Here is a 22,925-nt window from a genome sequence, read left to right as displayed (position 1 = left end):
CCGTAGTCCACACTCATAACTCTTTAACATTTATAAACTGCTGACGAGGACAGACTTGCCTGGAAAAGTATTCTATATCTGAATTGTACCATGGTCCAAAAAAGGTTAGGAGCCACTGAACTAGAGCTGACGTAAATCAGTCTGATAAACAGAAAACATCCAGTAAACATCGGGTCTTGGGGTAAAAAGGCCAATTCAATACTCACTAACAGCATCTTCTCCGACTGCATAATATGAATACTCCACCAGGCTCCTCATCTGAGAGATAAAAATGGGAGGCTACAGTGGCCACGTGATGACCACAACTGGACAATTAACTGGGGGGGAAATCAGGATATTGGTGAGGAATATAAATCCTAGATCCAGCATACTTGATGTCAGTAGCATAATCTGGAGGGATGTAATGGTACATGTGTTCCAAGATTTTTAGAAAACATTAACATCATCTAAATATGTCAGCATACCTAGACGCCCACAGTCTACCCCGTTTGACCTGAACTTCCAGCAGGCTAATGTCCCATGTTACAGGTGTGAACTTGTCATCCTATCTAGCTGGTAGTGACAGTGACACATTCCCCAGATCCCCATCCAGCAGAGCAGATTTGGGATGTGATGGGACACGAGGCTCGCAGAATGAAAGTGTGGCTGAACATTCTGCAGGAACGTGAAACCTTTATGAATTCAAGTTGCAAAGTGCTCTGTCACCATAGGCAGGGTCCTTCCTTGTACGGTGTACAGTGGATGCTCCTAATAAAGAGGTCAAAGAGTATATATAAATATGTGGATGTATTTGTGTCTACATGAATGTAACATGCTGGAACGTGCGGTATGTGTGTAAAGATAGCAAGCATTCCGTTATATGTCCATACACTGCATAGCTGACATACTAACCCCCAGCAGTGCCAGATATTTTATTTTTATTTTACTATATTTCCTTTCCTATTAATAGAAGTGTTGTCCCAATGTTAGAAAATACTGTAAATATTTTTGTGCGCGGAGTTGAAGCTGCCAAGCCCATTGGCTTCAAATTACGTTTTTTATTTAAAGATCAGCCTTCACCAACCGAGAACAAATTGCAGAAAAGTATAGCTAAGCCCCAGGCACCTACCAAAAACATGTCTTTCTCATTACAAATGTTCTGGATACTTAGCAAGTTGGATCAAATGATTACGCCCGCATTACTGAGCTCAGAAATAAGATAGGGCCAGATGGAAGGCCTTAAAATATTATTGTTGCACATGTTTCATGTAGATTGCTAGATTGTTCACAGCAATTCTTGGGCTTAAAGTGAACACTTTACAAAATCTTAAAAGGAACTGTTTTAGGGTCATTTGTATCATGTATTTTAATGTAAATATCATATTTTCAGAAACACAACTCATATCCATTCAAAATATTAGATATCTAATTCTTGGTTCAGAAAAGACATAACCAACTACCTGTGCCCACCACGTCCTCAGCACTCCTTAATAGACTTGCAAAAATTAGTTTCAGCTGGTTCGTCAGAATCAAATTCCATTTTATACACAACCGAACAAAATCGATTAGCCCGGGATTTACCTGTTGAATCTATTTAATGGACTAACATACCGCAGGTAAATCCCGGACAGATCAATGAGTTCAGTTTGGATTAAAATACTTTTTCTTTATACAAACAGGCCAAAACAAATGTTTGCACAAATGTTCTGCTTACTATGTCCTGTAAACTCCGGATTTTCAAATCAAATTCATTGAAGTTATGATCCAATAGTAAGAAGATGCCCTATGTTATCAGTCACCTGAGCTTGCACCAGACTTAGTTTTTTATTTCTGTGAGTTTAAGCTAAATGCAGGGTGTTCTTTATAACCTGAATGCAGGTTTTTCTCTATAACCCGAATGCAGGGTTTTCTCTATAAGCTGAAGGCAGGGTATTCTCTATAACCCAAATGCAGGGTATTCTCTATAACCGAAATGCATTTTTTCTCTATAACTCGAATGCAGGGTTTTCTCTATAACCCGAATGCAGGGTTTTCTCTATAACACGAATGCAGGGTATTCTCTATAAACGAATGCAGGGTTTTCTCTGTAACCGAATGCAGGGTATTCTCTATAACCGAATGCAGAGTATTCTCTATAACACGAATGCAGAGTATTCTCTATAACACAAATGCAGAGTATTCTCTATAACACAAATGCAGAGTATTCTCTATAACACGAATGCAGAGTATTTTCTATAACACGAATGCAGAGTATTCTCTATAACACGAATGCAGGGTTTTCTCTATAACCCGAATGCAGGGTTTTCTCTATAACCCGAATGCAGGGTTTTCTCTATAACACGAATGCAGGGTATTCTCTATAAACGAATGCAGGGTTTTCTCTGTAACCTGAATGCAGGGTTTTCTCTATAACCGAGTGCAGGGTTTTCTCTATAAGCTAAATGCAGGTTTTTCTCTATAACTCAAATGCAGAGTATTCTCTATAACCGAATGCAGGGTTTTCTCTATAAGCCGTAGGCAGGGTATTCTCTATAACCTGAATGCAGGGTATTCTCTATAACACAAATGCAGAGTATTCTCTATAACCCGAATGCAGAGTATTCTCTATAACTCGAGTGCAGGGTTTTCTCTATAACCCAAATGCAGAGTATTATCTATAACCCGAATGCAAGGTTTTCTCTATAAGCCGAATGCATGGTTTTCTCTATAAGCCAAATGCAGGGTATTCTCTATGAACAAATGCAGGGTTTTCTCTACAACCCGAATGCAGGGTATTATCTATAACCCGAATGCAGGGTATTCTCTATAACTCGAGTGCAGGGTTTTCTCTATAACCCAAATGCAGAGTATTATCTATAACCCGAATGCAAGGTTTTCTCTATAAGCCGAATGCATGGTTTTCTCTATAAGCCAAATGCAGGGTATTCTCTATAAACAAATGCAGGGTTTTCTCTACAACCCGAATGCAGGGTATTATCTATAACCCGAATGCAGGGTATTCTCTATAACCGAGCGCAGGGTTTTCTCTATAAGCTAAATGCAGGGTATTCTCTATAACCCGAATACAGGGTTTTCTGTTGATGGGCAGCTGACCATGCTGCCATATTGGATTCTAGTGGTTGCCTGTTTCACATTGATCTACTTTCTGTCATTTAGATGATGTATCGGTCCTACTCCAAGAGATCATCACAGAAGCACGAAATCTCAGCAACGCAGAAATGTAAGTACGATCGGAATGAATTGACGTCAAGAGCTAATATTCCATCCCATGTAGCACGAATAAGCATATTCCCGTTATGGTTACCAATTCTCATATTTTTATAGAAAAACACTTTACCTGAGTGTTCTGAACTCTCAAACACATGTTATTGAGTGTTGCATGTTCGTTCTTCTGTAATGACATCATGGCTGCTATTCTTGTGACATGACACTGAACTCCTTAATTCATAGCCATGGCAACACAGTTCTATCGGTGCAGTTTGGATTACTTGCTGTGGTCTAGAATTGCCAGCATAAAGGCAACAGGTGCAATAGTTACCTGGTGCAAGCTCTCTGCTAGGTACATGGAATTGCCCACAGTGGGAAAATGGGTTTAATTAATTGTAACACCATTAATGGTCTAACACGTAGACAGGCACATTTTATCCCTAACTTCTTAGTATTGGTAAATATCAACTCTGGGATTAAGAAACCCATTCTTCCAATCGGAATGTTTATTAAATTACTTTTGTGTCACAAAATCCAGAAGTTCAGATTTTAGATTGTAAGCTCCTTTGGGTACGGCCCAATTCACCTACTGTTTCAGTTTTGTTTATCTATTGTACAGCGCTGCAGATTATGTTGGCTCTATGTAAATAATTGTAATTGTTCAGTGTGCATTTTTACAGTACAATATTGCAATTGGGGTGACCTTCAGCATCCTGATATCTTCCTGTATTTCTCCTGGCAGATGCTCGGTGTTCCTGCTCGAAAGACACAGCCATGAGCTTGTTGCCAAAGTATTTGATGGTGGAGTCGTGGAGGATGATGTGAGATATTAACTGCTGAATTTATTGATGCCTGTAATGTGTAAATACACCCATTATGCAAACAGTTTATGAGATCTCGAAATATTGTATTAATGATCTTCCTGACCATATATCAGATATCTCCATGTTATATTACTGGTTCTCCTTACCGTATATCAGATATCTACATACAGTGAGGGAAAAAAGTATTTGATCCCCTGCTGATTTTGAACGTTTGCCCACTGACAAATAAATTATCAGTCTATAATTTTAATGGTAGGTGTCAGTGGCGTACTAAGGGGGGGGTGGGGGGGGCGGCCCGCCCCGGGTGCCACTGACTAGGGGGGTGCCATGACGTCCAGTGTCATGTGTCACCCCCCATCATTACGCTGCGGCGGCTGCGCACAGCCGCAGCACCTTTGCGCCCGGCGGGACTTAATTCAAGGAGAAGGGGGAGGAGTGTTGCGGGCCGCGACGTCGCGCAACATGATGACGTCGTGCGCAGCGCCGTCAGCCAGCCTTCACGGATATTCAGGCGGTCAAGGCATCATCAAAATGTGAGTAGTCATTTTATGTGATGGGGCTAATTTAATTAAAGGGGGGGTGGATAATGGATTAATTAAAGAAGGGGAGGGAGGTTTAATTAAAGGGGTGAGGATTAATTAAGGGGGGTGTATAAATTAAGGGGGGGTGTATTAATTAATGGGGTGAGCATTAATTAAGGGGGTGTGGATTAATTAAGGGGGGTGTGAGGATTAATTAAGGGGGTGTATTAATTAAGGGGGGTGTGGTTTAATTAAGGGGGGTGTATTAATTAAAGGGGGGTGGATTAATTAAGGGGGGTGTATTAATTAATTAAGGGGGGTGTATTAATTAAGGGGGGTGTATTAATTAATGGGGTGAGCATTAATTAAGGGGGTGTGGATTAATTAAGGGGGGTGTGAGGATTAATTAAGGGGGTGTATTAATTAAGGGGGGTGTGGAGTAATTAAGGGGGCTGTATTAATTAAGGGGGCTGTATTAATTAAGGGGGGAGTGAGGATTAATTAAGGGGGGTGTATTAATTAATGGGGGTGAGTATTAATTAAGGGGTGTGTGAGGATTAATTAAGGGGGTGTATTAATTAAGGGGTGTGTGGATTAATAAAGGGGGTGTATTAATTAAGGGGGGAGTGAGGATTAATTAAGGGGGTGTATTAATTAATAGGGGTATTAATTAAGGGGGTGTAGATTAATTAAGTTACGGGGGTGTGAGGATTAATTAAGGGGGTGTATTAATTAAGGGGGGTGTGGATTAATTAAGGGGGCTGTATTAATTAAGGGGGGTGTGGATTAATTAAGGGGGCTGTATTAATTAAGGGGGGAGTGAGGATTAATTAAGGGATGTGTATTAATTTAGGGGGGTGTATTAATTAAGGGGAGTGAGGATTAATTAAGGGGGTGTATTAATTAAGGGGGGTGTATTAATTAATGGGGGTGAGTATTAATTAAGGGGGTGTATTAAGGGGGTGTGGATTAATTAAGGGGGGTGTGAGGATTAATTAAGGGGGTGTATTAATTAAGGGGGAGTGAGGATTAATTAAGGGGGTGGATTAATTAAGGGGCAGTGAGGATTAATTAAGGGGGTGTATTAATTAAGGGGGGTGTGGATTAATTAAGGGGGGTGTATTAATTAAGGGGAGTGTATTAATTAAGGGAAAGTGAGGATTAATTAAGGGGAGTGAGGATTAATTAAAGGGGTGTATTAATTAATGGGGTGTATTAATTAAGGGGGCTGTATTAATTAAGGGGGGTGTGGATTAATTAAGGGGGCTGTATTAATTAAGGGGGGAGTGAGGATTAATTAAGGGATGTGTATTAATTTAGGGGTGTGTATTAATTAAGGGGAGTTAGGATTAATTAAGGGGGTGTATTAATTAAGGGGGGTGTATTAACCCCTTAAGGACACATGACGTGTGTGACACGTCTTGATTCCATTTTATTCTAGAAGTTTGGTCCTTAAGGGGTTAATTAATGGGGGTGAGTATTAATTAAGGGTGTGTATTAAGGGGGTGTGTATTAAGGGGGTGTGCCACACTCAGGGTCCGCCCCGGGTGCCAAATGCTCTAGGTACGCCCCTGGTAGGTGTATTTTAACAGTGAGAGACAGAAGAACCAAAAACAAATCCAGAAAAACATATTTGACCCCTTCGACTTAGTACTTGGTGGCAAAACCCTTGTTGGAAATCATAAAGGTCAGACGTTTCTCGTAGTTGGCCACCAGGTTTGCCAACATCTCAGGAGGGATTTTGTCCCACTCTTCTTTGCAGATCCTCTCCAAGTCATTAAGGTTTCAAGGGTGACGTTTGGCAACTGGAACCTTCAGCTTCCTCCAAAGATTTTCTATGATATTACGGTCTGGAGACTGGCTAGGCCACTCCAGAACCTTAATGTTCTTCTTCTTGAGCCACTCTTTTGTTGCCTTGGCTGTGTGTTTTCAATCATTGTCATGCTGGATTACCCATCCACGACCTATTTTCAATGCCCTGTCTGAGGAAAGGAGGTTCTCATTCAAGATTTGACGGTACATGGCCTCGCCCATCGTCCCTTTTATGCGGTGCAGTTGTCATGTCCCCTTAGCAGAAAAACACCCCCAAAGCATAATGTTTCCACCTCCATGTTTGATAGTGGGGATGGTGTTCTTGGGGTCATAGGCAGCATTACTCCTCCTCCAAACACGGTGAGTTGAGTTGATGCCAAAGAGCTCGATTTTGGTCTCGTCTGACCACAACGCTTTCACCCAGTTCTCCTCTGAATCATTCAGATGTTCATTGGCAAACTTCAGATGGGCCTGTACATGTGCTTTATTGAGCAGGGGGACCTTGCGGGCGCTGCAGGATTTCAGTCCTTCACTGCGTAGTGTGTTACCAATTGTTTTCTTGGTGACTATGGTGCCAGCTGCCTTGAGATCATTAACAAAATCCTCCCGTATAGTTCTGGGCTAATTCCCCACCGTTCCCATGATCATTGAAACTCCACAAGGTGAGATCTTGCATGGAGCACCAGACCCCAGGGATACTGACAGTTATTTTGTGTTTCTTCCATTTGCAAATAATCTCACGAACTGTTGTCACCTTCTCACCAAGCTGCTTGGTGATAGTCTTGCAGCCCATTCTAGTCTTGTGTAGGTCTACAATCTTGTCCCTGACATCCCTGGACAACTCTTTGGTCTTGGCCATGGTGGAGAGTTTAGAATCTGATTGATTGCTTCTGTGCACAGGTGTCTTTTATACAGGTGACAAGCTGAGATTAGGCGCACTCCCTTTAAGAGGGTGCTCCTAATCTCAGCTCGTTACCTGTATAAAAGACACCTGGGGCCAGAAATCTTGCTGATTGATAGGGAACAAATACTTATTTCACTCATTGACATGCAAATCAATTTATAACTTTTTTTACATGCGTTTTTCTGGATTATTTTTAATTTTTATTTTGTCTCTCACTGTTAAAATACACCTACCATTAAAATTATAGACTGATAATTTTTTTGTCAGTAGACTGATAATTTTTTTGTCAGTGGGCAAACGTTCAAAATCAGCAGGGGATCAAATACTTTTTTCCCCTCACTGTATGTAGATATCTGATATACCGTCAGGAGAACCAGTAATATAACTTGTAGATATCTGAAATACGGTAGCTACATATTATATTACTGGTTCTTCTGACCGTATATCAGATATCTACATATTATACTACTGATTTTCCTGACCGTATATCAGATATCTACATATTATAATACTAAATCTCCTAACCGTATATCAGATATCTACATATTATATTGCTGGTTCTCCTGACCGTATATCAGATATCTACATATTATTCTACTGGTTTTCTTGACCGTATATCAGATATCTACTTCTTATACTACTGGATCTCCTGACCGTATATCAGATATCTACTTATAATATCACTGGATCTCCTGACCATGTATCATATAGCTACGTATTATATTACTGGTTCTCCTGACTGTATATTAGATATCTACATATTATATAACTGGATCTACTGACCATATATCCGATATCTACATATTATATCACTGGTTCTCATGACCGTATATCAGATGTCTACATAGTATATTACTGGTTCTCCTTGTAGCGGTACTTACCCTTTCCAGGGGCCGGCCGGGGTCCTCTGTTCAAGCCGCACGCGGCTCTGCTGCTGCGCGAGCCGTGCGCGGCTCATCCGACGGCTGCAACAGGAAGGCGGGCAGTGACCGCGAGAAGCGGTCACGTGTTCCGCCAGACTAAGAGCGTGCCGCGGGTCTTGGGCGCGCTCTTAAAGGGACAGTGAAAGCCTAAATTGGCAAAGGCCTCCCATTGGTCCCTGTCATGCCACACTCCCCATACACTTACCTTTTGGGGGCGTGGATGTGACAGGGACCAATCAAAATAGATGTTTAGGCATATATACTCACCTTTTTCCCTTAGTTCCTTGCCCTATCGTGGTTTCTGTTTCAGTTCCCTTTAGCGCTTGTTGTGTTCAGTTGTGTTCCTTCGTACTTGACCTTGGCTTTGTTTTTGAGTACGTTTTCTCTTTATCCTTATCTGTTCTGTTTGCCGGCTTGCTATTTACTGTGTACCAGACCCCGGCTAGTCCTAGTTTACGCTGTCTCTTTGTGCCCTTGACCTCAGATCGTTCCTGACTCTGTACTCCTCTCATATACGTCGAGTCCGGCCATTCTAAGGTCCGGTAGACGTATCTTCCCTCTGTGTTGTCTTCTGTTGAGTTGAATCCTGCGTGTTGGGGTATATTTTCGTTACACTCCTGACAGTATCTCAGATATCTACATAGTATATTACTGGTTCTCCTGACCGTATATCAGATATCTACATAGTATATTACTGGTTCTCCTGACTGTATATCAGATATCTACATAGTATATTACTGGTTCTCCTGACCGTATATCAGATATCTACATATTTTATTACTGGTTCTCCTGACCGTATATCAGATATCTACATATTATATTACTGGTTCTCCTGACCGTATATCAGATATCTACTGTCAGGGTTCCTGAGGTCTCTACCTCCGAAAGAGGTAGAGACTTAGCCGTTCATCCATCCGGACGGTCTGATTTTCCCCTTCCTCGCGGTCTATCCGGTCATGCAAAGCCGGCCGCGAGGGAGTGACTCCCTTTTATAGCATGACGTCCGGAACTCGACGTCAGGACGCTAACCCGGAACGACCTGTCACTCAATTGCTTCAGGACCAATCAGGACGCCTCGGAGGCGTGTTTACTTATCTGAACAGGGCATTTAACAGTGCTTCTTTCATTAGCTCATTGCCCTGTCGTGGTTCTAGCTTGTTCTAGTCACTCAGTGCTCGTGTATTCTAGTTATTCCTTTTGGTTTTGACCCGGCTTGTTTGCTCTACTTTGCTTATCTCTGTTACCCTTGATTCGGCTTGTCTCTCGCTTACCTGTCTTCTGTTACCCTCGACCTCGGCTTGTCTTTGACCATTCCCTACTGTACTACTTACGTTAGTCCGGCCATTCTAAGGTCCGGTATACATATCTGGCTACTGTTTGTACTCTGCGTGTTGGATCCCTGTCCCGATCCTGACATTACGACAGGGCCAATGGATCCTGCAAGTACAAACAGTCAGCTTGCTTCTCCTGATCCTAGGTTTGAAGCCATGGATCACAGAATGGATCAGATGGCATTAGCGCTGCAGGCGTTATTATCTCGTGCCAATAACCCACCAGAGGAGATACGTACTACTCCTATCTCTCCTGTAAGTTCAGGCCTAGAGGTAGCCACAGTAGGTGCTTCTTCTCGCATTACCCCACCAGTACGTTATGGTGGGGCTCCTGAGAAATGTCGTGTTTTTTTAAACCAAATTAGTATCCACTTTGAATTGCAACCTCGCTCCTATCCTACAGATAGGGCAAAGGTAGGATTTATTATCACCTTACTCATTGAGAAGGCTCTGAGATGGGCCAACCCACTATGGGAGAACGATAACCCGTTAGTATATAACTATAACGCATTTGTAGCTGCTTTTAGAAGAACGTTTGACCCTCCAGGTAGAAAGGTTAATGCAGCCAGATCACTGTTGCGCCTGAGACAGGAGAACCGAACACTTGTGGATTATGCACTAGAGTTCAGGTCTCTGGCGTCAGAGGTCAAGTGGAATGAGCAGGCGTATATGGATGTATTTTTGAATGGGCTATCAGATGTAATCCTTGACGAGGTTGCTACTAGAGAACTTCCTGAAAATTTAGAGGATTTCATTTCATTCTTTTCTCGTATAGATGAACGTTTAAGAGAGAGACAGAACACTCGAGAGAGGAACCGGAGACCTTCCTTTAGGTTAGCCCCCGCATTTCCAAGCCCTGACTCCACGGTCTCTCTGCTTCCTGAACCTATGCAGATAGGCTATACCCGCCTCTCTGAGGAGGAGAGACAGCACAGGAGAAGGGAGGGCTTATGTATGTATTGTGGAGCCAGAGGTCATTTACTCTCGAACTGTTCTAACCGCCCGGGAAACGCTCGCACCTAAGTTTCTCTAGAGGACAGGCCTTGGGTGTTTCTATTTTGTCCTCTACTCCTAATTATAAAGATCACAGGCTTCTGCTACCAGTTTCCTTAACTTGGGAGAAGGAAGTAGTAAAGGCTATGGCATTGATAGATTCCGGAGCTGCTGAGAATTTTATCGACCAAGCCTTTGCCACTAAACACAATTTCCCATCCCAGTTAACGGAGACACCCTTGGCCGTTGAGGCCATAGATGGTAGACCACTACTGGACCCTGTTATCTTTCGTGAGACTATACCCATTAACTTAAATGTTGGTATCCTACATGTGGAGAATTTATCTCTTATGCTCATTTCGTCCCCTTCTGTTCCCATAGTTCTGGGGTATCCATGGTTGAAGAGACATAACCGTATTATCGATTGGGAATTAGGGGAGATACTCTCGTGGGGTCAGAGCTGCCAGGAGAGGTGTTTACGCAAGGTTTCTCCATTGGCTAATATTAACACACCTGGTAGTCCTACTCAGTCCACAGAAAGACAGATACCGTTCCTGTACCAAGACTTAAAGGCAGTATTCGACAAGAAGAATGCCGATTCTTTACCTCCACACAGGTCATTTGATTGTAAAATTAAGCTTCTACCTGGGACTATGCCCCCGAGGGGTAATGTATATCCTTTATCTGTTCAGGAGAACTCTGTTCTAGAGGAATATATTCGTGAGAATTTAGAGAAAGGATTCATTAGGAGGTCTTCTTCTCCTGCCGGGGATGGGTTCTTTTTCATCAAGAAAAAGGATGGCACGCTGAGACCTTGTATTGATTACCGAGGCTTGAATAAAATAACTATCAGAAATGCTTATCCTATCCCATTGATTACCAAGTTGTTTGATCGTCTTAAGGGCTCCAAAATCTTCACCAAGTTAGATCTCAGAGGGGCATATAATTTGGTGAGAATCCAGCATGGACACGAGTGGATGACGGCGTTCAATACCCGGTATGGCCACTATGAATACACAGTTATGCCGTTTGGACTTTGCAATGCTCCTGCAGTATTTCAAGATTTGATTAATGAGGTACTTAGGGAGTTTCAACATGATTGTGTTATTGTCTACCTGGACGACATACTGATACACTCTAGGGAGATTGAGACTCACCATAGACAAGTCAGAAAGGTATTACACAAACTTCTGCAACATGGCTGTAGCGGAGAGCTGATTTCTCGCAGCTATTCTCCACTTTAGATCCAAGGAAGGCTCAGGAACAAGTCATTAGTAAATCCACAGCAGAGTTTCCAGCAGGTAAAAAGTTACAGAAATATCCCCACAGCACTCCCAATAACTGGACGACACACAGTTTCAGGAGTAGAACTGACTATCGTTTATTCCAAGGTTTCTTATAAAGCCTGCTCCCATGCAAGGGAGGGAACTACAGTAATTATGACAGTAACCAATGCAGTGCTTGTTACCTCCCACACATCTCCTCCCCTCAGAGAGCGTCATAATCCCCTTAACTTGTACAGTACTTTACCCCAAACTTGGATGTACCCCTAAACCATCACATATCCTTAATATTAGGGTACCGCTAGGTAGCCCTGATCTGGGTGAATATAATATCCAAAATTCACCCAGATCGGACCAGTGGTTCGGCAGTTACAGGAAGGTGAAGTTTGACCGACCGCACACGAGTTGGTATCCGAAAAGGGTTCCATGAGAATGGGCCCTGCGGTCGGTCTCCGTTCGGCAGTTAAAACAGACATTTATAACTGCCATCCATACTTTAATTCCCCTAGATAGTGATTCCCTCATTCGGTACTTTGTAACTACCGAATGGGGACTCGTTAACTCTCTCCGTTCGGCAGTTACGGAGCTCTGGAGGTCTCAGCGGTGTTTGGTTGTTTGAGTGTCCGATTTGAGTTCCAGACACTCGACGACAAAACACCGCTGAGATTTTCATGCGTAAGATGGCCGCCGCCACGTGTACGCATGCCGAATGGCGGCCACCCAGACACACTGTTAATGAGCCGGTTAACTTGCGGCTTGGAGAGAATGTGAACCTTAATTGCTGGCACACTTCTCTCCGGGGTGGTCTCTCCGTTCGGTAGTTTCCAGAAGTATATAGTACGGATGGAAACTACCGAATGACATACAATTCACATATTACATAGGCGAATAGCAATTTCAACATAGGTAAAAATATAACAATTACAGTCACACAGGCATTTTGCAGGACAGGCTTACTGCGTTCCGCTACACTGCTCCCCCTTGCCCACAAGCCGGCATACACAGTCTGATCCCACACGGATCGGCTTGGGGATGACCGGGGTGCTCACGGATTATTTCTCCAGATCAGTTTGTCGGGACAACCCGTCGGCGTTCCCATTTTGCTTACCCGGGCGGTATTGAATGTTAAAGTCAAAGGGCTGCAGCGCCAAACTCCAGCGCAGCAGCCTGGCATTGTCCCCAGCCACCCGGTTCAGCCAGACCAACGGGTTGTGATCCGTGAGCAAAGAAAAAGCCTGTCCATACAAATAGGGTTGTAATTTCTTCAAGGCCCACACCACAGCCAGGCATTCCTTCTCGATGGCGGCGTAGCTTACTTCCCGAGGTAAAAGTTTGCGACTGATGTAAGCCACGGGGTGTTCTCCGCCATTGGCCCCGACTTGGCTCAGTACTGCCCCCAATCCAAACATAGAAGCGTCTGTGTGAACAAGAAAACGTTTAGTTGGATTGGGAGCGGCCAAGACAGGGGCATTAACAAGTGCATCTTTCAAGTGTTGGAATGCCTGCTCACACTCCGGGGTCCAGGTTACTTGGCGGGGAAGGTTTTTACGTGTCAGGTCAGTGAGGGGTTTGGCCAGGGCACTATAATTGGGCACAAACTTCCGGTAATACCCTGCTGTCCCTAGGAAGGCTAATACCTGGGTTTTAGTTTTCGGGGTAGGCCACTGTGCTACTGCCTCTACTTTGGCTGGTTCCGGTTTTTGTTTACCACAGCCCACTCTGTGGCCCAGGTACTGTACCTCAGCCATCCCAATGCTACATTTCGCTGGTTTTAAGGTCAAGCCAGCTTCCCTGATCCTGTCTAGAACCGCTCCTATATGGGCCAAGTGTTCCTGCCAGGTATCGCTAAATATGGCAATATCATCGAGATACGCGCAGGTATAATCTTGGAACCCATCTAGGAGGCGGTCCACCATCCGTTGGAAGGTAGCCGGCGCGTTTTTCATCCCAAACGGCATGACCTTAAATTGGTACAAGCCGAATGGGGTGACAAAGGCGGACTTAGGGATGGCGTCCGGGGCCAAGGGAATCTGCCAATACCCTTTACACAAATCAATAGTGGTAAGGTATTGACCCCTGGCCATCCGGTCTAGTAACTCATCTATCCTAGGCATCGGGTATGCGTCGGATACGGTTTTCTCATTCAATCTCCTGTAGTCCACGCAAAAACGGGTCGTGCCGTCCCGCTTTGGTACGAGGACTACTGGAGAGGCCCAGGGGCTATCGGAGGGCTCAATGACTCCTAACTGAATCATCTCTTCAATTTCCTTGCGCATATTCTCCCGTACCGCCTCAGGGATGCGGTACGGAGTCTGGCGCATGGGAAGTTGGCCAGGGGTTTCTACTCGGTGGGTAGCCAGAGGGGTGTATCCAGGTACATTAGAAAAGGTCTCCTGCTTTTCTTGCAGTAGTTGTTGTACCTCGATACGCTCCTGTGGGCTTAACCGATCCCCCAGTACAACTGCTCCTAAATCCCCAGCCATCTGTCCGTCCTCTAACAGATCGGGGAGGGGTAGGCTGTCGCCTTCTTCAGAGGTGGGGGCGCAGATAGCTGTCACCTCCTCTGATCGCTCTTGGTAAGGCTTCAGCATGTTCACATGGATCATGCGTCGCCCCCCATTCCCTGCGCAGTGGCCAATTATATACGTGGTGTCACACCGTTGCTCTACCACCTTATAAGGGCCTTGCCAGGCGGCCTGTAGCTTATCGTGTCGGACAGGTTTTAAAATTAAAACTTTCTGTCCGACCTGAAAGCTACGGTCCCTGGCGCCTCTATCGTACCAGGTGCGCTGACGCGTCTGAGCGGCCTGTAGGTTTTCCTTTACCGTCTTTGTGAGAGCTTCCAGGCGATCTCGGAGGGCCAACACATATGGTACAATAGGGGTGCCGTCAGCGCTACGGTCTCCCTCCCAGTGTTCTCTAATCAAGTCCAGGGGTCCCCTTACTCTCCTCCCGAATAGCAGTTCAAAGGGAGAAAATCCCGTAGATTCTTGCGGCACCTCCCTGTAAGCAAACAGTAAGTGCGGCAGGAATTTTTCCCAGTCTCGGTGGGTCTCTGCGAAGGTTCGGAGCATCTGTTTTAAGGTGCCATTGAACCGTTCGCAGAGCCCATTAGTCTGGGGGTGGTACGGGGCACTAATGATGGGCTTAATCTTACAGAACTTCCAGAGCTGTTGGGTGACCTCTGCCGTGAACTGAGTGCCCTGATCCGAGATGATCTCCCTGGGTAACCCCATCCGGGAGAAAATCTGCATCAGCGCCTCAGCCACCGTCTCTGCATGGATATTAGTTAAGGCTACCGCCTCGGGGTAGCGAGTGGCGTAGTCCACTACGGTCAAAATGTACCGTTTGCCTGATGGGCTAGGCTTCCGGAAGGGGCCTACAATGTCTACTGCAACCCTATGAAAGGGTTCCTCAATTATGGGTAGGGGGTGCAGCTTTGCCTTACGCTTATCCCCCCTCTTTCCTACCCTCTGGCACGTATCGCAGGTGTTACAATACCTGCGCACCTCCTGGCTAATCCCTGGCCAGAAGAAACTTTGGGTCAGCCGATATCTGGTACGGCTGACCCCCAAATGTCCGGATAGCGGAATATCGTGCGCTATCCGGAGTAATTCGGTTCGGTACCTCTGCGGTACCACGAGCTGTCTTGCAGTTATGGGTTCTGACCCAGCTATCTCTTTACTTGTTTCCCGGTATAATAACTGCCTGTCCCATACAAATCTTTCCCCCTCCGCCCCAGGTTGGATAGAGGTGACCTTGTCTCAATATACTTGTAAGGTAGGGTCAGTGATCACCTCGGCTACAAACTCGTCAGGAGGGGCCCACGGCATACAGTCTAGGGAAGGGGAGGAATCTCTTACCTGGACCTCCGGCAGTGCGTTGTTGTTGTGCAGGGTGCGGGCCTGTTGCCTGGTGACTACTGGGTGTGCTTCCTCAGTAGTTTGTGGTTCAAAGGCGGAGGTGAGTTTGCCCAGATCATTCCCTAGGACCACCTCAGCAGGTAATTGCGGCATTAGTCCCACTTCCACATTCCCAAACCCCGCACCCCAATGCAAATGTACCCGGGCTGTGTCTAGCCGATACACGGCTCCCCCTGCAACCCTGACAGCCACAGTCTTATTCAGTTTGGCTTTGTCCGAAACCAAATGACTTTGCACCAGGGTGATGGTGGCTCCCGAGTCTCTGAGCCCCTGCATAGGCTTCCCTTCGAGATATACGGTCTGCCTATGGTGCTGTCGATTATCCGCCTGTGCTTGTAAGGGATTGGCCTCATGCAGCACTTCCCATTGTTCCACAGTCGTAACTGGAACGGCAGAGCTGTAGGGAAGTGGTACCTCATCTTGGTAGTGATGCGCGGCTGCTCTCGGTGGTGGTGGTGGAGGCCCTGGTCGGATCCAGGTGTTGCGGTCTCTAGACTGTGGACACTCTCGTTGGAAATGTCCCCACTTCTGGCATCGGTGGCATTGCACAGAAGCAGGTGTGCGGTATCTCTGCTGTGCTGCTGCTGGTGCTGGTGGAGGGAGTTGTCTTGGTGGGGGTTGAGGGTTAGGAGAGAAGGAATTCCCCCCTAGTGGCCGCATGGCAGGTTTGGTACTCACTGCCTTGGTCTGTCTGCGAGCGTCCATAAAATCATCTGCCTTTTTGGCAGCCTCGGTGAGGGTGGTGGGGTTGCGATCCCTCACCCATTCCTGTAGTTCTGAGGATATCCCCTCATAAAACTGCTCCAACAGCAGCATTTGTAACAAGTCCTCCATGGACCGCGCTTTACTGGACTGCATCCACCCAAGAGCTGCCCTTTCTAGTCGGCAAGCCCACTCTGCGTGCGAATCTTTGTCCGCCTTTTTCAATTCCCTGAAGCGCCTCCGGTATGCCTCTGCTGTTATTGCATACCGGGCCAGGATAATTTCTTTTACCCGGTTATAGTTCCTAATTTCAATATCAGGCACAGTGCGGTAAGCTTCAGCTGCCCTTCCTGACAGCCGTCCTGCTAATATGGGTACCCACTCTTCCCTTGGTATGTTATGCAGCGTACACAGTCTCTCAAAGTCTTGGAGGAAGGCATCTATATCCTCCTCTGCTTCCACATACGTTTTAAAAGCTTGATAGGGAATTTTGGGCTTACCCTCTTGTGTCACAGCTCCTGCTGCACTTCTTTCCGGTGTTTGTGGTCTCCTATTTCTCATCACAAACTCCTGCACCTCTGTCATTGTTTTAGAGATGATCTCTGTTGGTGGGTTTTCCCCATAAAAGGCCAGTCTGAATTGTAAGTGCCTTTGGAACTCCTCCTGTTCTGTTTCAGGTCTTTGTTCCGTGGCCTGGACCTCTTCTGCTCTGTACTCTGCCATTACTTCGGTGATAAGCGTTGCTTTGGATTTGCTGCTGGCAGAAACACCTTTCGCTTCCAGAAGGTCTTTCAATGTGGTTCTCTTTAGCGTAGAAAGGTCAATCTCCATTAATCCTTGTTCCTCTGTGAGTCTGGATCCCAGCGCTGCCAACCAATGTAGCGGAGAGCTGATTTCTCGCAGCTATTCTCCACTTTAGATCCAAGGAAGGCTCAGGAACAAGTCATTAGTAAATCCACAGCAGAGTTTCCAGCAGGTAAAAAGTTACAGAAATATCCCCACAGCACTCCCAATAACTGGACGACACACAGTTTCAGGAGTAGAACTGACTATCGTTTATTCCAAGGTTTCTTATAAAGCCTGCTCCCATGCAAGGGAGGGAACTACAGTAATTATGACAGTAACCAATGCAGTGCTTGTTACCTCCCACACATCTCCTCCCCTCAGAGAGCGTCATAATCCCCTTAACTTGTACAGTACTTTACCCCAAACTTGGATGTACCCCTAAACCATCACATATCCTTAATATTAGGGTACCGCTAGGTAGCCCTGATCTGGGTGAATATAATATCCAAAATTCACCCAGATCGGACCAGTGGTTCGGCAGTTACAGGAAGGTGAAGTTTGACCGACCGCACACGAGTTGGTATCCGAAAAGGGTTCCATGAGAATGGGCCCTGCGGTCGGTCTCCGTTCGGCAGTTAAAACAGACATTTATAACTGCCATCCATACTTTAATTCCCCTAGATAGTGATTCCCTCATTCGGTACTTTGTAACTACCGAATGGGGACTCGTTAACTCTCTCCGTTCGGCAGTTACGGAGCTCTGGAGGTCTCAGCGGTGTTTGGTTGTTTGAGTGTCCGATTTGAGTTCCAGACACTCGACGACAAAACACCGCTGAGATTTTCATGCGTAAGATGGCCCGGGCGTAAGATGGCTTGGAGAGAATGTGAACCTTAATTGCTGGCACACTTCTCTCCGGGGTGGTCTCTCCGTTCGGTAGTTTCCAGAAGTATATAGTACGGATGGAAACTACCGAATGACATACAATTCACATATTACATAGGCGAATAGCAATTTCAACATAGGTAAAAATATAACAATTACAGTCACACAGGCATTTTGCAGGACAGGCTTACTGCGTTCCGCTACAATGGCTTATACTGTAAATTGGAGAAATGCAGCTTTGATCAGTCTCAGATAGACTTTCTTGGTTACGTGATTTCTGGGGAAGGTTTTAAAATGGATCCTGACAAACTCCAATCTATTTTAGATTGGCCTTTGCCCAAAGGACTCAAGGCTATTCAGAGGTTTATTGGTTTTTCCAACTACTATAGGCGCTTCATTAAGGGATACTCTTCTATCATTGCGCCTATTACCAATATGACCAAACAAGGGGCTGATACTAGGACCTGGTCTACGGAGGCTCTTGTTGCTTTCAAGACTCTCAAAGAACTTTTTGCTTCTGCTCCCATTCTAGTCCACCCTGATACGACTCTGCCGTTCTTACTCGAGGTCGATGCTTCTGAGACGGGAGTTGGGGCTGTTCTGTCTCAAAGGTTAGGGGTGGACAAACCGTTACACCCTTGTGGGTTCTTCTCTAGGAAATTATCTGGGCCTGAAAGCAGATATGACATCGGCGACAGGGAACTGTTAGCGGTCATTAAGGCTTTAAAGGAGTGGAGACATTTACTAGAAGGGACATTACACCCTGTTACTATTTTAACGGATCATAAGAACTTGTCTTATATTGGGGAGGCTAAGCGCTTATCCGCCAGGCAGGCTCGTTGGTCCTTGTTCCTCACTCACTTTAATTATGTACTTACTTATAGACCTGGGTCTAAGAACTCTAAAGCCGATGCTTTGTCTCGTCAATATGAACCGTTCACTATAACTGAACCAGTCCTTTCCTCCATAGTTCCTAAGGGTAATATCATCGCTAACACGAATCTCAGGATTCACTCTCCGTTGCTTGCCGAGATCATGAAATTTCAGCATCTTGCGCCCAAACAGACTCCTGGGGATCGACACTTCGTTCCTGCCACTCTCCAACTAGAAGTGTTACGCTGTTTCCACAACAGCAAGGTGGCTGGACATCCTGGCATTCGCAAGACGTATGCTCTGATCTCTAAAGATTTCTGGTGGCCTGAGTTACGTAAAGATATTAAAGAATTCATTGGGGCATGTGAGGTTTGTACCAAGACAAGCAACCCCATTCGCTTCCATGCGGATTTCTGCACCCTTTAGAGGTTCCTGAAAAGCCATGGTCCTGTTTGGCTATGGACTTCATTGTTGATTTGCCTATCTCTAAAAAGCAGACTGTTATCCTCACTGTGGTGGACAGATTTACTAAGATGGCTCACTTCATTCCCTTACCTAAACTCCCATCTTCGCCCGAATTAGCGGAGATATTCGCTAGGGAGATTTTCCGTTTACATGGGATACCTTCCCAAATTGTATCTGACAGAGGTTCCCAATTTGTTTCCCGTTTTTGGAAATCCTTCTGCTCTCAACTAGGCATCAAATTGAATTTCTCTTCTGCCTACCATCCTCAGTCCAATGGAGCTGCTGAACGCACCAACCAAAAGGTTGAACAATATTTACGTTGTTTCGTTTCTGAACACCAGGACGATTGGGTCGGTTTGATTCCTTGGGCGGAGTTTGCACACAACAATCTCGTCTGTGATTCTACGCATTCTAGCCCCTTCTTCATGAATTATGGCTTTCATCCTTCCATTCTTCCTTCGGAGCCCTCTTCCCAAGGGGTACCGTCGGTGGATGTCCATGTTGCCAATTTAAGTAAGTTATGGGACCAGACTCGACAAATTCTTCTGCACAATTCTATGCTGGTTAAGAAACACGCTGACAAACTTAGAAGGGCAGCACCGGTGTTTGTTCCAGGCGATAGAGTATGGTTAAGTACTAGAAACATTCGGTTAAAAGTGCCTTCCATGAAGTTCGCTCCTCTGTATATTGGACCTTACAGGGTACTGACTCAAATTAACCCAGTTGCGTATCGTCTAGCTTTGCCTAATGCCTTACGCATTCCTAACTCATTTCATGTTTCCTTGCTAAAACCACTAGTATGTAACAGATTCTCCTCCACGATCGCCCCTCCTCGCTCTGTTCAGGTGGAGGGTCAGGAGGAGTATGAAGTCAATTCCATCGTCGATTCTCGAATCTCCCGGGGGAGAGTACAATATCTGGTCGATTGGAAAGGATATGGTCCTGAGGAGAGAAGTTGGGTACCTCAGGAGGAGGTTCATGCTCCCTGTCTCCGCAGGGCATTTCACTCTCGCTTTCCTTCTCGTCCTGGTGCCTTCCGCCCGGTGGGCGTATCTGAGAGGGGGGGTACTGTCAGGGTACCTGAGGTCTCTACCTCCGAAAGAGGTAGAGACTTAGCCGTTCATCCATCCGGACGGTCTGATTTTCCCCTTCCTCGCGGTCTATCCGGTCATGCAAAGCCGGCCGCGAGGGAGTGACTCCCTTTTATAGCATGACGTCCGGAACTCGACGTCAGGACGCTAACCCGGAACGACCTGTCACTCAATTGCTTCAGGACCAATCAGGACGCCTCGGAGGCGTGTTTACTTATCTGAACAGGGCATTTAACAGTGCTTCTTTCATTAGCTCATTGCCCTGTCGTGGTTCTAGCTTGTTCTAGTCACTCAGTGCTCGTGTATTCTAGTTATTCCTTTTGGTTTTGACCCGGCTTGTTTGCTCTACTCTGCTTATCTCTGTAACCCTTGATTCGGCTTGTCTCTCGCTTACCTGTCTTCTGTTACCCTCGACCTCGGCTTGTCTTTGACCATTCCCTACTGTACTACTTACGTTAGTCCGGCCATTCTAAGGTCCGGTATACGTATCTGGCTACTGTTTGTACTCTGCGTGTTGGATCCCTGTCCCGATCCTGACATCTACATATTATATCACTGGATCTTCTGACCGTATATCAGATATCTACATATTATATAACTGGATCTACTGACCATATATCAGATAGCCACATATATTACTCGTTCTCATGACCGTATATCAGATGTCTACATAGTATATTACTGGATCTTCTGACCGTATATCACATATCTACATATTATATAACTGGTTCTCATGACCGTATATCAGATATCTACATATTATATCACTGGATCTTCTGAACGTATATCAGATATCTACATATTATCTAACTGGATTTACTGACCATATATCAGATAGCCACATATATTACTCGTTCTCCTGACCGTATATCAGATATCTACATATTATATAACTGGTTCTCCTGACCGTATATCAGATATCTACATATTATATAACTGGTTCTCCTGACCGTATATCAGATATCTACATATTATATTACTGGTTCTCCTGACCGTATATCAGATATCTACATATTATATTACTGGTTCTCCTGACCGTATATCAGATATCTACATATTATATAACTGGTTCTCCTGACCGTATATCAGATATCTACATATTATATAACTGATTCTCCTGACCGTATATCAGATATCTACATATTATATTACTGGTTCTCCTCATTGTAAATCATGTTACATTATTGGTTTTCCTGACCGTTCATATTCTGTAACTGATGCGTTTTATGGTGTATAAAATCCACACATTTTCTATTCCTGGTCCTCCTGCTTGTACATCAGATCCAAACAGTGCTACGGAATTTGCTGGCGCTATATAAATAATAGAATAATAATAATGCATCCTATCACATTGATCCTGCAGACAATGCATCCATTCACAGTATACACAAATATTTTGCATTTCATGATTTTCTTATTTTTCTTGTATTTTTAAAGAGTTACGAGATAAGGATCCCAGCCGATCAAGGTATAGCTGGCCACGTGGCCACCACTGGACAAATCCTGAACATTAAAGATGCCTATTCACATCCTCTATTCTACCGGGGGGTGGATGACAGCACTGGATTTAGGACCCGCAATATCCTCTGCTTCCCCATTAAAAATGAGAGTAATGGTGAGTCCATCACTAGAATATCACTTTTTCTTTATAAAGAACGTATCCTGCTCTCAATAGGGAGGATTTGGTTAGAATGTGTGTTGGCAGAGTAAAGACGTTGCTTCCAACTGTCCAACTATGTAAAACTTATTCCTCAGAGCTGTAAAATATTCCTATTAATATCTGAACAAATCACTGATTTGTACGACCAATTGGACGAGACATTCCTCTCTCCTGTGGGACAATGCTTGGAAACCCAGCTGTGGGAAAAACATTTACTTTTAATGTATGACAATACATGATGTATAATGATACATGGAGCCCAGTTATGGGAGGAGATGTGTCTCTGTCCTGTATAATAGTACATGGAGCCCAGCTATGGGAGGTTAGGTGTCTCTGTCCTGTATAATGATACAGGGAGGAGGAGACGTGTCTCTGTCCTGTATAATAGTACAGGGAGCCCAGCTATGGGAGGTTAGGTGTCTCTGTCCTGTATAATGATACATGAAGTCCAGCTCTAGGAGAACAGATATCTGTGTCCTGTATAATGATACATGGAGCCCTGTATAATGATACACGGAGCCCTGCTATGGGAGGTTAGGTGTCTGTCCCGTATAATGATACATGGAGTCCAGCTATGGGAGGTGAGGTATCACTGTCCTGTATAATGATACATGGAGCCGAGTTATGGGAGGTGAGGTATCTCTGTCCTGTATAATGATACATGGAGTCCTGCTATGGGAGGTGAGGTGTGTCTGCCCTGTATCATTATACGTGGAGCCCCGCTATGGGAGGAGAGGTATCTCTGTCCTGTATAATGATACATTG

At 45.0% G+C, this 22,925-nt stretch overlaps 1 protein-coding gene across 4 annotated transcripts in view; it reads left to right on the top strand.

Annotated features, from left to right (window-relative positions):
* Positions 1 to 22,925, top strand: part of PDE2A (phosphodiesterase 2A) — a 678,984-nt gene that overhangs the window by 613,380 nt on the left and 42,679 nt on the right. For all 4 annotated transcript variants that reach the window (XM_063432647.1, XM_063432656.1, XM_063432664.1 and 1 more), the window contains 3 exons: positions 3,136 to 3,199; positions 3,929 to 4,007; positions 21,938 to 22,115. In XM_063432647.1, coding sequence (XP_063288717.1) covers positions 3,136 to 3,199; positions 3,929 to 4,007; positions 21,938 to 22,115 — 321 coding nt within the window. The remainder of the gene's footprint in view (positions 1 to 3,135; positions 3,200 to 3,928; positions 4,008 to 21,937; positions 22,116 to 22,925) is intronic.

The sequence above is a fragment of the Pelobates fuscus genome, chromosome 1, assembly GCF_036172605.1.
Source record: "Pelobates fuscus isolate aPelFus1 chromosome 1, aPelFus1.pri, whole genome shotgun sequence".
NCBI classification, from domain to species: domain Eukaryota; kingdom Metazoa; phylum Chordata; class Amphibia; order Anura; family Pelobatidae; genus Pelobates; species Pelobates fuscus.
The sequence above is the reverse complement of the archived record's forward strand: the minus strand, read 5'-3'. Positions and strand labels throughout refer to the sequence as shown.